Here is a 15,411-nt window from a genome sequence, read left to right on the forward strand (position 1 = left end):
AAAAAACCATCCAGGAACGAGTTTGCCGCCGAATGTGTGACCCACAAAACTACGAAATTCACGGTCAGTTGAGCTTGAAGATATGATAACAAATTCGGTCACTCAAGTGTTGCCATCGCCAGTTTTCTGTTGCCGTTAGAAATCCTTGAACCGTGGAAAACGAGGCTCTTGAAAACCGGGAAAAATTTCCATCAAAAATAGGTCAACAAACTTGGGGACAAAAAATCATACAGATAACGGAGAGTCTTCACGAAATTTCTTAGTCGATAGATTACCGATAGCGACACTTATATGCGTTGTCAGCCTACTTGGCTGAATAATTCTACTGAATCAAAGCAATCGGAAAAATCCCTTTAATTCAACTTACAACGAGGAACGATATCGATTTTTATTACCGATGACGCGACGTGGGTATTTCGGATTGAAAAGTATTTTGAAGTTGTAAAATTCGAAACAAAAACTTAACTTTTAAGTGTTTCACCTATTTATAAACAGGAATATTTGAAAAAAAAAAAAACTTTTCAATGAGAATCTTGAATTAAAGTGATCGTTTCGAGAAGATTCGAACTTAAACGGCCCCATTCACGTGAGATGAATGAACTGCCAATGAAGATAGCCGTCAATTGGTCTATTGTCTGTGCTTATCTAAGTTTAACGATTTGTTTTGATGCGGACGAAGCCGGTTGTTTATCTGTATGTAGATATACATACGAATAAGTAAGTGAATACTTAGAGAGAGATTGAATGTCGGCGCTAATTATACGATGAACATCTTTTTTTTTCTAGCTCCAGTTATATCCGTCGTGTCGTGTCAGCTTTCATACGCCTTTAGCTGAGGGCATGGAACCGTGTAAATGACAGTAAATTAGTTTTTTCTTCAGCAGTTATACTGATTATGGAATAAATAACACCACGAAGGGTGTCATTCAGTTGTTTAGAATGTTCAGCAGTTTTTTTTAAATCCTTTATAAATCAAAAGATGAACGAGAACTCTTCTCAAGTCATAAAAATTCCCTAAGAAAAATCCACACCTTTCTCGGTTCCAATTGGAATCTGACCCTGAACCACTTTTTTTTCATTTTTTTCGCTTTTTCGGGTTTGGCAGTTCTCTTCCAATAGCACTCGTAATCGGTTACTGATCATTAATAGGTTTCGGGGTCCGTTCAACCGATGACGACGATGACGCGACGCCGATGTCCCGAACAAGTAAGTTGTGTGTGTCATCTTATTTATATACTCACTTACGCAAAAGGCAGTGCCATTCATGAATACCGAAAAAGCCCCCATTCATTATCAAGGTATGAGGTGCCTTTCTTCATTTGCTGTTTTCAACTCCCCTTCACTGAAAGCTCTTGGTGCGCGTCGAGCATTTTTGTTGACGAACGATTAGTCGAAAAATGAAGATATCGGTAGATCTTGTCGATTTTGAGAATTTAAATAGCATAGCATGGGGTGACTACAAACACACATTTTGCATTGGCTGATACAACAAAACCAGCAGAGATGCCAAAATGAGAATCTGGATTCAATTCCTATTTCAAACGTTCATTTTAAAGATTAATGTGGTTATTTTAAGAAGATCTGAAACAGTAAATTAACTCTTTAGGTGCAGAGAACTCATACGACCCATCAAGCTGTTTCAGGGGGGTTTCAGGGAATCTTGCTTGGTAGATGGGAAGAGAGTTGAATATGACGTCATACGCGCAATTTGTCTTCCCCTGCAGTGCGCTTTTTACACATGTTTTTTTTTCAATCGAAGCAACCCAATTCTTTCTCTTGGTAGATTTCTTCAAACAGCTCGGGGGACATCATACTCAAAAGGCAATTGGTTTGAAGATTGGTGTCACATTAGCCAGCTGTTTGAATCTTTTCACAAAAACTTCACAGGATAATAACACTTCTCTATCACTTGCCTCGGAACAACATTAGGTTTCAATCCAAAATTTAAGGATCCGTGAATTTGACCACTTTCTCCGACATACGATGAACGAGAACTCTTCTCAAGTCATAAAAATTCCCTAAGAAAAATCCACACCTTTCTCGGTTCCAATTGGAATCTGACCCTGAACCACTTTTTTTTCATTTTTTTCGCTTTTTCGGGTTTGGCAGTTCTCTTCCAATAGCACTCGTAATCGGTTACTGATCATTAATAGGTTTCGGGGTCCGTTCAACCGATGACGACGATGACGCGACGCCGATGTCCCGAACAAGTAAGTTGTGTGTGTCATCTTATTTATATACTCACTTACGCAAAAGGCAGTGCCATTCATGAATACCGAAAAAGCCCCCATTCATTATCAAGGTATGAGGTGCCTTTCTTCATTTGCTGTTTTCAACTCCCCTTCACTGAAAGCTCTTGGTGCGCGTCGAGCATTTTTGTTGACGAACGATTAGTCGAAAAATGAAGATATCGGTAGATCTTGTCGATTTTGAGAATTTAAATAGCATAGCATGGGGTGACTACAAACACACATTTTGCATTGGCTGATACAACAAAACCAGCAGAGATGCCAAAATGAGAATCTGGATTCAATTCCTATTTCAAACGTTCATTTTAAAGATTAATGTGGTTATTTTAAGAAGATCTGAAACAGTAAATTAACTCTTTAGGTGCAGAGAACTCATACGACCCATCAAGCTGTTTCAGGGGGGTTTCAGGGAATCTTGCTTGGTAGATGGGAAGAGAGTTGAATATGACGTCATACGCGCAATTTGTCTTCCCCTGCAGTGCGCTTTTTACACATGTTTTTTTTTCAATCGAAGCAACCCAATTCTTTCTCTTGGTAGATTTCTTCAAACAGCTCGGGGGACATCATACTCAAAAGGCAATTGGTTTGAAGATTGGTGTCACATTAGCCAGCTGTTTGAATCTTTTCACAAAAACTTCACAGGATAATAACACTTCTCTATCACTTGCCTCGGAACAACATTAGGTTTCAATCCAAAATTTAAGGATCCGTGAATTTGACCACTTTCTCCGACATACACGAACAACAGCACTGCTTTCAATTCTTATATTAGGCAAATTTTGAACCTCTTTGAAAACCCCCGTCCCTAAAATTTGTGGCACTTTTTCTGGTAACCACCACTCACTGCCTGTGAACATCCGTCCTCACGTTGATATTATTAAATATCAATTCAAAAAGATTCACTCAATTAGAGCACGATAATTATCGCAATAATAAGCAAAACGAAAAAAAAGACGTGTGACGTACATCAGCCATCGCCTACTTCCATCTGTCGATTTAGTTAATTGTAACCGACAGGCAGCGTCAAAGTTAATAGATTACAAAATAACAACAAAAAAATTGGGGAATTTAAATGGAATTAAATTTAAAAAAAAACTAATGATTTTTATCACCTTCTTTCTAATGTGTATCTTTCAAATCATAATTTGAACTGCATATTACAACTGTGATTGGAACATTGTCAGCAAATCCGAGTAGAAGAGCAAGATACGCTGAATTTATTAGTAAATGAAAATCTTACGAGCCACGAAAAGACTGTTGCCGACATCTTCAATAACTTTTTTAGTGACATAGGGCCCCAACTTGCTTCAACTATCAACAGTCAGGGAAACACAAATCGATTCGGAACCTTGGTTCAACTACGTAGTTCGATATTTCTGGAACCAGCTACCGAGCAAGAAGTTATCTTAAAAATCAAAAATCTTGATTCAAACAAAAGCGTAGGACCTGATGGAATACCGGCATACTTTATCAAAAACCATCACCAATTCTTCTCGATACTGATGCGTGATGTGTTTAACGAAAGCCTTCTCACCGGGAATTTTCCTGAGTGTCTCAAAATAGCTAAAATTGTGCCAATACACAAAGAAGGATCTAGACTGGATGTAAACAACTATCGGCCAATCTCAGTTTTATCCTCTTCAAGCAGCTCAGAACCGTTGTCTCAAAGCTGTCTACAATCGTCCTTGGTTGTACCCTAGTAAAAACTTGTATTCTGAAGCAGATGACAGTATAATTCCAATTCAGGCGCTGAGAGAGCTACAAGCCACATCGATAATCCACTCACATTTGAACGATCAACTGATACATAACAACGTAGTGTACGAGCAACCCAACCACGCGTACGAGCTTCGTAATTCAGCCGCCCTTTCAATTACTAGACCCAACAGCGAAATTTCAAGGAAAGCATTCCCTTACTATAGCAAGGTCCTTTTTAACTCAGTACCCAGAAGCCTCAGAGAAAAAAGAAACCCACGAAAATTCAAAAGCAAGCTGAAAACTTACATCAGAAATAAAATTGAATCATATTTCCATTAAATCTGATCCCGGAACATCCGATGGTTGATAACTGTAAACAATAGCCAGCTAGCGCTTCCTTAACAGAGATTATTCTCGCTGGAAGCAAATTCAACTCTACCTTCCCATCATTCGATACCCCGTAAACGTTCCAACCACATTCGTCTAACCACAAATGTATTATTTTATCTTCTCATTCCCGCCAAATACCACCGCCGCCAAAAACCTCCACCACCCACCACTACCGCCCACCGCCATCGCCCGCCGCCACCAACAAGTACCACCAACAAACGCCACAAATCGTCACCAAAATTAAGTGATTCGAAAAATTCAAGTGTTTTTGAAATGAATGTGCATAACTAATTGTAAAATCGAATTGAAAAAAGAAAAAAAAATAAATAAAAATGATGAGGAGGTTTTGCGCCCACTGGAGAAGGAACATGGAAGAAGAAGTTCCACTCCCGCGGGCTTTTCCCTGCTCATAAAAGAAAAAAAAATCAGTATGATGGTATGATGAGGTAGTTTGAGAATGTTTTGCACTGTTTTATGGGTCATATGATAAGATACTTCTATATCTTTCGACCTCAACTCAACAGAAGATCACAAGTGGTTAAATGTGGGCAGCAGTACTCATCCGAGCGAAGACTCAACGATGGAACATCTCAAGGATCTTACCTGAGTGCCTTGTTATTCAGTCTGTACATTAACAGCATTGCCAATGATCTCAAATGTCAATACCATCTGTATGCTGATGATTTGCAGATCTATACCTCCGGCTCGATCAACCGCCTCGATGACATGATCACTCTAGTCAACGAAGACCTAACCTGCATCGAACTTTGGAGTAGGCTGAATTATCTACATCCCAATCCGAAAAAGACCCAAGCTATCATTTTCTCGAAAACAGGTTCACTAACAACAAACAACAACATTGTTTTCTGCGGAGAAATAATTCCAACCCAAAGGCTCATAAAAAAATCTTGGGTTGACCATGGACGAACAACTGAACTGGGATAAACAAGTGAACGAGGTAGTTTCCAAAGTTTATTATACTCTCCGAACGTTTACTGGGTTTAAAGCAGTTCTTCCCACTGCCACTAGAATAAAGCTAGTACAAGCTGTCATCATCCCGATTCTAACCTATTGCGACGTAGTGTACTATCCTGATTTGTCTGCTGCACAGAAAAATCAACTTCTTCGAAGTTTCAAATCAGCGGTGCGATTTGTCTACAGCCTACGACGGAGAGACAGTACTACAACTCTGAGAAGCAGCACTCTATTTACACCGAAAAAACTTTTCACATTACCGCTACGTGAAAATATACATAGATTTTTGCCACCCTGAAAATCATGTGAAACCTACGTGAACTTCAGGTAGCAAACAGAGCTCGCGTAGCAAACAGAATTCACATAATTTTCATAAGTGTTCTCATGTTATGGGCATACCGTTCACGTAGATCTTATGTGAATAGGGATTCGTTCTGCTACATGCATTTCACATAGATTATATTGTAATATGAACGTAGTGAGTCTTTCTTAACAAATTAATAAAAATGTTTTGGTTTTGCAGACACATTTTATTGTTTCGACTAACTTTATAAGTCCACTAATCTGAAATTACACTACACTTCGCTTATTTCACTTCACAATACCTTCGCAAAAAATTTGTTCGATGATCTTTTTGGTGGTTTTCTGTCCGTCGTAGCTGGCCAATTTCAAGTTCTATTTGAAAAGGAAAAGATGCATGTAAACAACAGTCACAATATAAAATTTTTATTACTTACGTAAAAAACAGCTTCTCCATCATACAATTTTTCTAACTACCAGCACCAACTATTGAATGGTAGCCATATTGAGTATGTTCTGTACTCTCTCACATAAATTTTACGTGAAATCGTTATTCAAAGCTACGTGAACATCACATAGAATGCACCAAATCCCTTTGTACTTGGCGGATCACTGGATTTTCACGTAAATTGGATGTGTCTTTGTATTGCCAGCAAACGGCTATATGAATTTCACGTACGGATCAAGTGATTTTTTAATAGCTCTGAAGTGGTTCATGTAAGTCATTTGAAAATTCACGTAATGAGCGCCTACGTGAAAATCCAGGTGAATTTAACGTTTCCTTTTCGGCTGAGTGTAGGTCATGACCTCCCGGATAACTACCTTCAGCGTATAAGTTGCTTCATGCGCAACTTGTACCACAAGAACTGTCCAGGATACCTAGCAGAAACAGTACAACGCACGCAGAGTGAAAGATCCAGATCGTTTATTGTGCCTCGGCATACCACCACTTCAAGGAAAAGTATCCTGGTCTACGGCACTTCACACTGAAACAGTCTTCCACTTCAATCCAGAACGGCGGAATCTATGGCCGTTTTCAAGAAGATGCTACATCAGTCATCAGTGATTCGACTTTAAAAATGAAATTTCAAGAAACCGAATGTTATTTTGTAATCTCACTTAATGTTTACTATCCTTGACCTTGTACAACAGTTATATGTAACTTTGAGGCTACCGTAATTTCGAATAATAAACTTAAACTTAAACATATGTTACCCATAATAATCACTAGACTTTGTCCCTAATCAGTGAACTTTTTTTTAAATTTAGGGCTGTTCGAGCAATAAAGTGAAGTATTCAACGCCAGTTAGTTGAAAATTTTCTATCAAAGGGAAAAACTTTGTTCTCACTTACTCTACAAAGCGGGATAAGTGAAGACATCAGCAGTCCATAACGATTTACGTGATAATTTTTCTCGATATTCATCTATCGAGATAATCTTTTCAGCCCATCTCACTCCTCACTCCTCACTACTCACTCTTAACTCCTAGCTTCTAACTCCTCACTACTCTCTCCTCACTCCTAACTTCTCACTCCTCACTCCTCACTCCTCACTCCTCACTCCTCACTCCTCACTCCTCACTCCTCACTCCTCACTCCTCACTCCTCAATCCTCAATCCTCTCCTCACTCCTCACTCCTCACTCCTCACATCTTACTCCTCACTCCTCTCGCTTATAGAGGTTTTTTTTAATCTCAATTATAGAGGTTTATGGGAAAAATTATGGGTTCTGGCGAATTCTGTTCCTTATAGAGGTTCTCGCTTATTCAGGTTCGACTGTATACCAAAAACAAACATTTTTTCATTCGAACCCAATGTCACCCCCTATCACGATGGTAGCTGTTGTCCGGGAAATATTGATTTGTTAAAATATAAATTAAAACGGTACTGTAAAATGGATTGTAAAAAAATTCCCGCCATTTTTGTCACGCCCTGCTACTCAATTGCCATTATCTAGAAGAGGGTACCCCCACCAATGCCACACGTGTGCGGTTGAGTAAGACCCCCGAAAAGCTCAAACCGGTTCCCTGCTTTTCCTCGCGCATTCAACCAACCGCAGCGAAATTTATCATTTTTCTTGCATCCGTTATTTTTGCGATGGCTATATGGCTCTGGCTAAAGCATAGAGGCGAACGCTGACGATGATTTTCGTGAGGTCGTTTCGTGGTCCACGCGACCACGACAACGACGGCGCAGCACCGTGTATCTCCGTCGAAAATTTCAAGGTGAACAGCGAAAGCGTAATTTTCGGGGTTTTTTTTTGTTTTTTTTTTCTTGACAGGGGCCAAGCACGTCCGCGGCCGGATTTGCCATATTAATTTCATTAAGATGCATTCGGGGGGATGGTGGAGGAGAGCGCGGGCATTTTTCGTTCGATTTTGTTGGTCTCAAAAGCCAAACTCGCGAAGGTTAGTGATGGGCGTCTTGACGATTTCGGTCACGCACCTATCGGCGCGCAGCAGCAGCTTAAAATTGTTACGTGAGTATTGTTTCAAGTTCAGGTGCACTACCAACTAGTTGGTTTGGTCAAGTACGGTTGAGTAGCCTCGGACATCGGCATTGGTTCGGTGGATTTTGGCGGTTTTCTGCTGCTTCTTTTATTTATTTTTGAACGACTCGGTAATGTTGCATTTTGAACGTTAATTTAAGCGATCAGAGATATCATTCGATTCGGAGACATGATGAGCAAATTAGAACAGATCAGGTCATCAAAATATCCAGAATAAAAAAAAAAAAACACTGTCACATTAAATACTAAATTATATTCATCAGAACTGCTCTGAGGATCACCAGCTCTTTCAAAGGAGAAGGTTGCCTCAGGGTAGTATATTTGGACCAATAGAAGTTTAATTGGAATATCAAGAGAGTAGAGTTTTTTAAATAAATAAAATCCTGTCAACTGTTTTCGATGGAGCTTCATTTTCGTAATCGAAAATCTATTGTATCACATTTAATTATCGTCTTTTTGTCTTTTCAGTTTAATTGTTCTTAAGACATTGAACAGACTTGCGAGGGAAAATTTCCCAAATCACAATCAATCAATGTTATTGATGGGACATTCAATTCCAGCACGTGCTTTGGTGGCTTAATGAAGGAAATTGGGTATAAAAAAAAACAACAACAAACTGAGGGCGTCGTCGTCGTCACCATTTTTGAAAGTTGATCATTCGGTAGCCACGCTGTAATTATTCAGTGAGTCAGCAACCGAATCTAGTGGAGCATAAACAATCCGCCCCTCGGCCATCGACAAACCGGTGTTTCATTTTTTTTATTTTTGCTCATTCAAAGATTCGGAGAGCCTTTCAAGGTCAAGGTCACCTGGGGTGGTGAGTTAAGATCCATTGATCTAGTGACTGTCGTAGGGCGGAGCGATTTTAAGGTTTTCGTTCAAAATTAAAGCTATTTAAATATAATGGTGAGTAAAGCTGGACTTACTTTGACTAGGTAGACGTATCCTAAACAAAGTGACAGTGTGGGTAATGGAGAGGACATAAGAGGCCAATCTTTCGTCCGGGGATCTGAAATTAGAAGGAAAAAACATTTAGTATCCATATCATAACTAAATAAATCTCATTCGCATTGTTTATCTCTTAAGAAAACTTAAAACAGAGTTCCTATTCCCAAATTCTAAGAAAAACGACGAGTTCAGTTCCCGTATAATCTTTGTGAGTTCCTAACACTTCAATTTGAATGTTTCATGTCGGAGATCCAGAATCAGACCTGCTAAATCTTTGTTTCCCCGAGAGAATCTCGAATAATGCATATGCAATTCTAATTGATGCATAATAATTATGTGATTAATCTAGATCCAATTGTTGTTCTTCCCAGCGTACGCTGGAAGCTAGCTGGGGTAATTTCAGCTCCAAACGGCGTGTGCTTCTCATTCTTCCGAAAATCATCGAACAAAAGACACATTCATTCACAGAAAAACTAACAAAAACCAATCGTTTCCTGTTCCATGGAAGAGTCCAAAACATACATTGACCTAAACAATACCCCGGGCCCTTTTATAGTCAAATTAAACACACTCAATTAGGTAATGATTTATTGCCCTTTCCCGGTCCACCAAGCCCATTTTCGTTTGTTGTAGAACATTTTCACGCGTAGTTGCGCGTCCAATCGTCTATGTACCTAAACTAGAAGGCACCGACATCAAAGGGATTTTGTTCCACATCGGACTAAATAGTTTATTACCAGTGATAACTTCCAAGCTGATTGTGTGTGAATATAATATTCATATCGTCACATTCGAAGCGGTGAATTTTTCTGGCCCACCGTAAGCGTAGTTTTTTTGTCGGTTGACTTTCGGTCTCACCGGGGTGATTATCGTTAAGGGCCTGATAAATGAGAAGTGATTTCATGACGAGTATGCTACTGTTTGTAACTATAGTGTGATGCTTTGTGCTGTACTAAATTTCTGTCTGCTTTCTCTAGACTCGGAAACTTCTGAAACGATTTAGGTGAAACTTTACTTTCTGAGTCCAGGGAAAGTTTCTTAAATAGTTCAACCCTCACTGGAAGAAGGAGAAGGTTTTCCAAACAAAAGAAACATGTTTGCATGAATCGAGAACTAAAATTACTCTTTCTAATGAGGATCAAATAAAAAAAAAATTGTCAAAATTGTCAAAATTGTCAACATTGTCAAAATTGTCAAAATTGTCAAAATTGTCAAAATTGTCAAAATTGTCAAAATTGTCAAAATTGTCAAAATTGTCAAAATTGTCAAAATTGTCAAAATTGTCAAAATTGTCAAAATTGTCAAAATTGTCAAAATTGTCAAAATTGTCAAAATTGTCAAAATTGTCAAAATTGTCAAAATTGTCAAAATTGTCAAAATTGTCAAAATTGTCAAAATTGTCAAAATTGTCAAAATTGTCAAAATTGTCAAAATTGTCAAAATTGTCAAAATTGTCAAAATTGTCAAAATTGTCAAAATTGTCAAAATTGTCAAAATTGTCAAAATTGTCAAAATTGTCAAAATTGTCAAAATTGTCAAAATTGTCAAAATTGTCAAAATTGTCAAAATTGTCAAAATTGTCAAAATTGTCAAAATTGTTAAAATTGTCAAAATTGTCAAAATTGTCAAAATTGTCAAAATTGTCAAAATTGTCAAAATTGTCAAAATTGTCAAAATTGTCAAAATTGTCAAAATGGTCAAAATTGTCAAAATTGACAAAATTGACAAAATTGACAAAATTGACAAAATTGACAAAATTGACACAATTGACAAAATTGACAAAATTGACAAAATTGACAAAATTGACAAAATTGACAAAATTGACAAAATTGACAAAATTGACAAAATTGACAAAATTGACAAAATTGACAAAATTGACAAAATTGACAAAATTGACAAAATTGACAAAAGTGACAAAAATTACAAAATTGACAAAATTGACAAAATTGACAAAAATGACAAAAATGACAAAAATGACAAAAATGACAAAAATGACAAAAATGACAAAAATGACAAAAATGACAAAAATGACAAAAATGACAAAAATGACAAAAATGACAAAAATGACAAAAATGACAAAAATGACAAAAATGACAAAAATGACAAAAATGACAAAAATGACAAACATGACAAAAATGACAAAAATGACAAAAATGACGAAAATGACAAAAATGACTAAAATGACAAAAATGACAGAAAGATAAAAAAGACAAAAATGACAAAAATGACAGAAATGACAAAAATGACAAAAATGAAAATGATGACAAAATTAAGAAAATTGACAGAATTGACAAAATTGACAAAATGGACAAAAATCACAATAATGGCAAAAATAACAAAATTGACAAAAATAACAAAATTGACAAAAGTGACCGAAATTACAAAAGTGACAAAAAGTACCAAATTGACAAAATTGAAAAAAATGGTAAAAATGACAAAAATAACAAAAATGACAAAAATGACATAAAATGACAAAAAAGACAAAAATGACAAAAATGGCAAAAGAATGTCTAGTCATTTCTCAATTTGATGGGTTAAAAATTGTAGATTTTCGTTTTTGTAATTTTTGGTAATTTTTGTAAACTACATTAATTTTGTAATTTCTTTCACTTTTGCTTTTTTGTAATGTATCCCCAAAGAAAAATATGTTTAGGTTAAGGTGCCTTATAAACTTTCTTATAGTCAACATGACGTTTGGAATAAAAAAAAACTCTGAAACATTCCATAGAAAAGCATCGGTTTTGCAAAAAAGGCTGAATCCCAAAAATTCGATTTTTGGAAAAAAAAAAGGGTTAATAACGCAGGTTTCAGTGGTGGAATAGAGTTATCTTTATTCATGTTTCGTCTGTGAGGTCAGTTGAATACAAGAATGTCCGAGAAGGTTAGTTTGTGATACGTTTCCGCTGTATCCATTGCATAGTTGAAACGTAACGGTTCTCTCGTTTTACAGAACGTGATGCATCTGCATCATGAGCATTAGCGAGTGGTAGCTGTACTAATTCAGGAGAGTCGAGATGTCTGCTTGAAGTGATGCAGAGTCCATAAGTGATTCAGTTACCTTAAGGTCGTCCGCGTACATCAGCTTTGGAAATTTGGGTATCCAGGCAAGATCTTTAATAAAAATTATAAAAATGAGTGGTCCTAAGTGACTTTCCCGGGGGGACAACGAAGTGGACTACAAATGGCTGAGAGTGGATACCCCGTAGTTTTACAAAAGCTCGTCTGTTTGTCAGATACGAGAGTAGCCACCTTGTAGATCACGATGGGAAGCCGATTTTACGGATTGTCATGATCTCATGAGGAACCTTATCAAATGATTTGGAGAAGTCTATATAAATGGCGTATACTTGTTGCTTTTTGCTAACAACAGTGTTTAGTGTAGCGGAATAGCTCATGACATTTGAACCGTAGATCTACTCCTCATGAAGCCGTGTTGATATTCAGAAAAAAATGGTTTAGCAGCATTATAAAGTCTCTCGTAGAGTAGTGTTTCGAGAACTCTCGACTGGCAACAGAGTAACGAAATGGGTCTATAATTTTCCACTTCATGAATGTTCCATAGATTGGGATTTAAGGCAGCGGTCTTCCAGATACTAGGAAAAATACCATCATTTAGAGTTCGATTGAATATATTGCGCAGTCATTTGGCGAGTGGTTCTGCGATCGCTAGTATAAGTCACGGTGGAATATCGTCCGGGCCCGGTCCTTTAGTTGGATCAACAGCTTTGAGGGCTGCCAAGACTTTACGGTTGGTTAGAATAGGCTGAGGAAGGTTTATGCCAAAGCTAGGTAATGCTTCTAAGTACTCGTTGACGGCAGGTGGGCTTTGTGAAGAATAAACACTCTTGAAGAATTCAGCAAACAGATCAGCAGATTCACGAGAAGTTTCAGACGACCGATCGTCAAATGAGACTCGCGAGTATTCGGCTTCCATTGATGCTAGGTCAGCGTTGTTTGGTGCAGTTCTGTTCCGAAAATATCGTACATATTCTGCGCAATCTATTACGAGAGCGGCGAAGCTCTGTGTTGATGTGTATGATTTCCGGGAAGGACGTTTCCTGGGAGTGTGAAGCGCAACTATCCTTAGCAGATGATCGTAGAAAACGGAAACAGCTTCATCAGGGCAGAGATGTTCAATAAGGTGTGTCCAATCTATTGATGCAAGTGTTTCAATTACTGGGACATAATTAGATCTTCCAAAATCAAGGTCGTAAAGGCAATCGTCGTCTATCATAACATTATCGTCCAAGCAATCAAATATTATTACATGTGGTCTATGATGGCGATCACTGGGTAAAATTGAACTAGGTGGATCAACGATATCAGTTACACCTGGTTTGTTCATAAAAATTCAATCGAGCACTTCTGAGAGAGGCCAGCAGCTGGAGTGGTTTCAATAGCAGCCAATTCTTGTTCGGTGGATGCATTTACGGGAAAATATCCATTGGAAGTTTCGTCGAAATTCCACGAAAGATTCGGGAAATTATAGTCAATAGCAACAATCCGAAATCGAATCTCAGCAGGCCATGTTTCGGTTGAGACAGTGCCTTTTGTTTCAAGTCCAACGGTATACCAACTTTGTACGACATGAACGACAAGGATCGAACGTCTCTTCCCTTCGTTATCAATTTAACAAGCATAACTTCCTGAACCCCCAAATGAGAACACACCATAGCCAAAACTCGTTCTTCAGGAACTGATGGGAGAATGACAGAGAGATACAGCCAGAAAAGGGATGAATCTTGTGTAGCTCCTTGGGTCTCCTGTGAGCGCATCGAAATTTCCAGGTCAGATGGATTGGTACTGTCGTAACCTTAGCTATATTAAATTTAAGTTTCACTTTATTACATTTTTTTTATACATGCACGACAAATGTCGACCGTTCGCACTAAATTTCGTCAATAGACTCTCTCAAGTATCTCTTTCTTCTTCGACGCCGAACAGAAGTTCAAATCATTCTCTCTCTTTTTCTCACTGCAAAATCATTCAGAAAGGGAGAATATTTTCATTTTCTGTTTTATTCTCTTACTTTTTCCCGCAAGGGATGCTTTCGCAATATATACCGAGATAAATACCATTTCGTATTATCGATTGTGTATGTATAAATTTGCAAATTGAGTTATTTCATTTCATTATACCAATATTCTCTACAGGTACCAATTGCGCACAACTTTCGAGTGGGGCGGAAACTAGCTGGGTTGTCAACGATGCTGTCTATTCGACGCCTTTTACTCGTGGAAGAAGGAATAGCCGACCTATGAATTTCAAGGTTTGGTTTCGGTGTTGTGCAAACTAGTTCTTATTTACTGGCGAATTTCCTTAAGAATGCTCTCTCGCATTTCTGTTTTCAAAGAATCTATGAGACCCTCATTAGACGCGTTTAAGGACACCATCGCATTCTGGAATCTAGCTTTCCACAGAAGAGTTTTACAGAACAGGCATAACCACGTTATATGAGTGTTAGAGTCAATCATTTCCTGATAATTTTCTGTCATTCCTGAACATTGAAGACGGAAAATGGCTCGACAAACCCGTTACAACTAGTAAAGTGACCTTCGAATTCTTTACCGCCATAATGATGTCTTATGGTACTTTCGTTACCTTAGTGACAAAGAGATGGCGCTGTGATCGGAAAAACGATGCGATAAAATATCTATTGGCGTAGGATGGCACCACGGCACTCGATGACGTCTGTTGTATACCTACGGTCCTCTATGGTTATGGTGTGTGACGAAGACAGCAGTTGCTGTGACATGCGATGCAATACTGTTCGGGGGTTGAAGTGGCACGGGCTATTGTGATGATCGTATTCGGGTCGAAATAATAAAAAAGCAAAACTGGATTGGTTTATTTCGATGGTTGCGTACAATGATTGAATATTTATCGGTGGTCACGAAGTGTTCGGCTCAATGGTTCGGAGGTATTTTTCAATTTGATTATGGGCAGCAGGTGTTAGCAATGGACGGACTATTTCGCCTTTACCTGTATTTGCGACAGCAACTGGGCTTATTCCGTATGTTTCGGGTTCTGGGTTATCAGCAGATGATTTTGCGGTTCAATATTTGCGGTTTTGGGTCGGATTACAGCTGAAATTTTGTTTTCTTCAGGAACACAAATCGGGATGTAAACAAACGAGAGCAGTGTTACCAGAGACTACTGTTGACATTTCTCGAGAGCACTTCTGAGAGATGCCAGCAGCTAGAGTGGTTTCGATAAGAACCAATTCTTGATCGGTGAACTCGGGAATCCAATTCCGGAAGCAGGAGGGCCGCCTTGGAGGTCGTATTAATGAGGGGTTAAAACAGTCGGCGCCAGCCGGCGTTGCTGGTCTTGATCGTTGCA

At 38.3% G+C, this 15,411-nt stretch overlaps 2 protein-coding genes across 5 annotated transcripts in view; both read right to left on the reverse strand.

The window, feature by feature from the left end:
- LOC129744159 (elongation of very long chain fatty acids protein AAEL008004-like) overlaps nucleotides 1–15,411 on the reverse strand; it is a 558,472-nt gene that overhangs the window by 50,380 nt on the left and 492,681 nt on the right. The gene's annotated exons all lie outside the window — the stretch shown is intronic.
- Nucleotides 1–15,411, reverse strand: part of LOC129744169 (elongation of very long chain fatty acids protein AAEL008004-like) — a 202,270-nt gene that overhangs the window by 21,701 nt on the left and 165,158 nt on the right. For all 3 annotated transcript variants that reach the window (XM_055736586.1, XM_055736593.1, XM_055736598.1), the window contains exon 4: nucleotides 9,048–9,130. In XM_055736586.1, the coding sequence (XP_055592561.1) occupies nucleotides 9,048–9,130 (83 nt within the window). The remainder of the gene's footprint in view (nucleotides 1–9,047; nucleotides 9,131–15,411) is intronic.

Source organism: Uranotaenia lowii, chromosome 1, assembly GCF_029784155.1.
Source record: "Uranotaenia lowii strain MFRU-FL chromosome 1, ASM2978415v1, whole genome shotgun sequence".
Taxonomy (NCBI): domain Eukaryota; kingdom Metazoa; phylum Arthropoda; class Insecta; order Diptera; family Culicidae; genus Uranotaenia; species Uranotaenia lowii.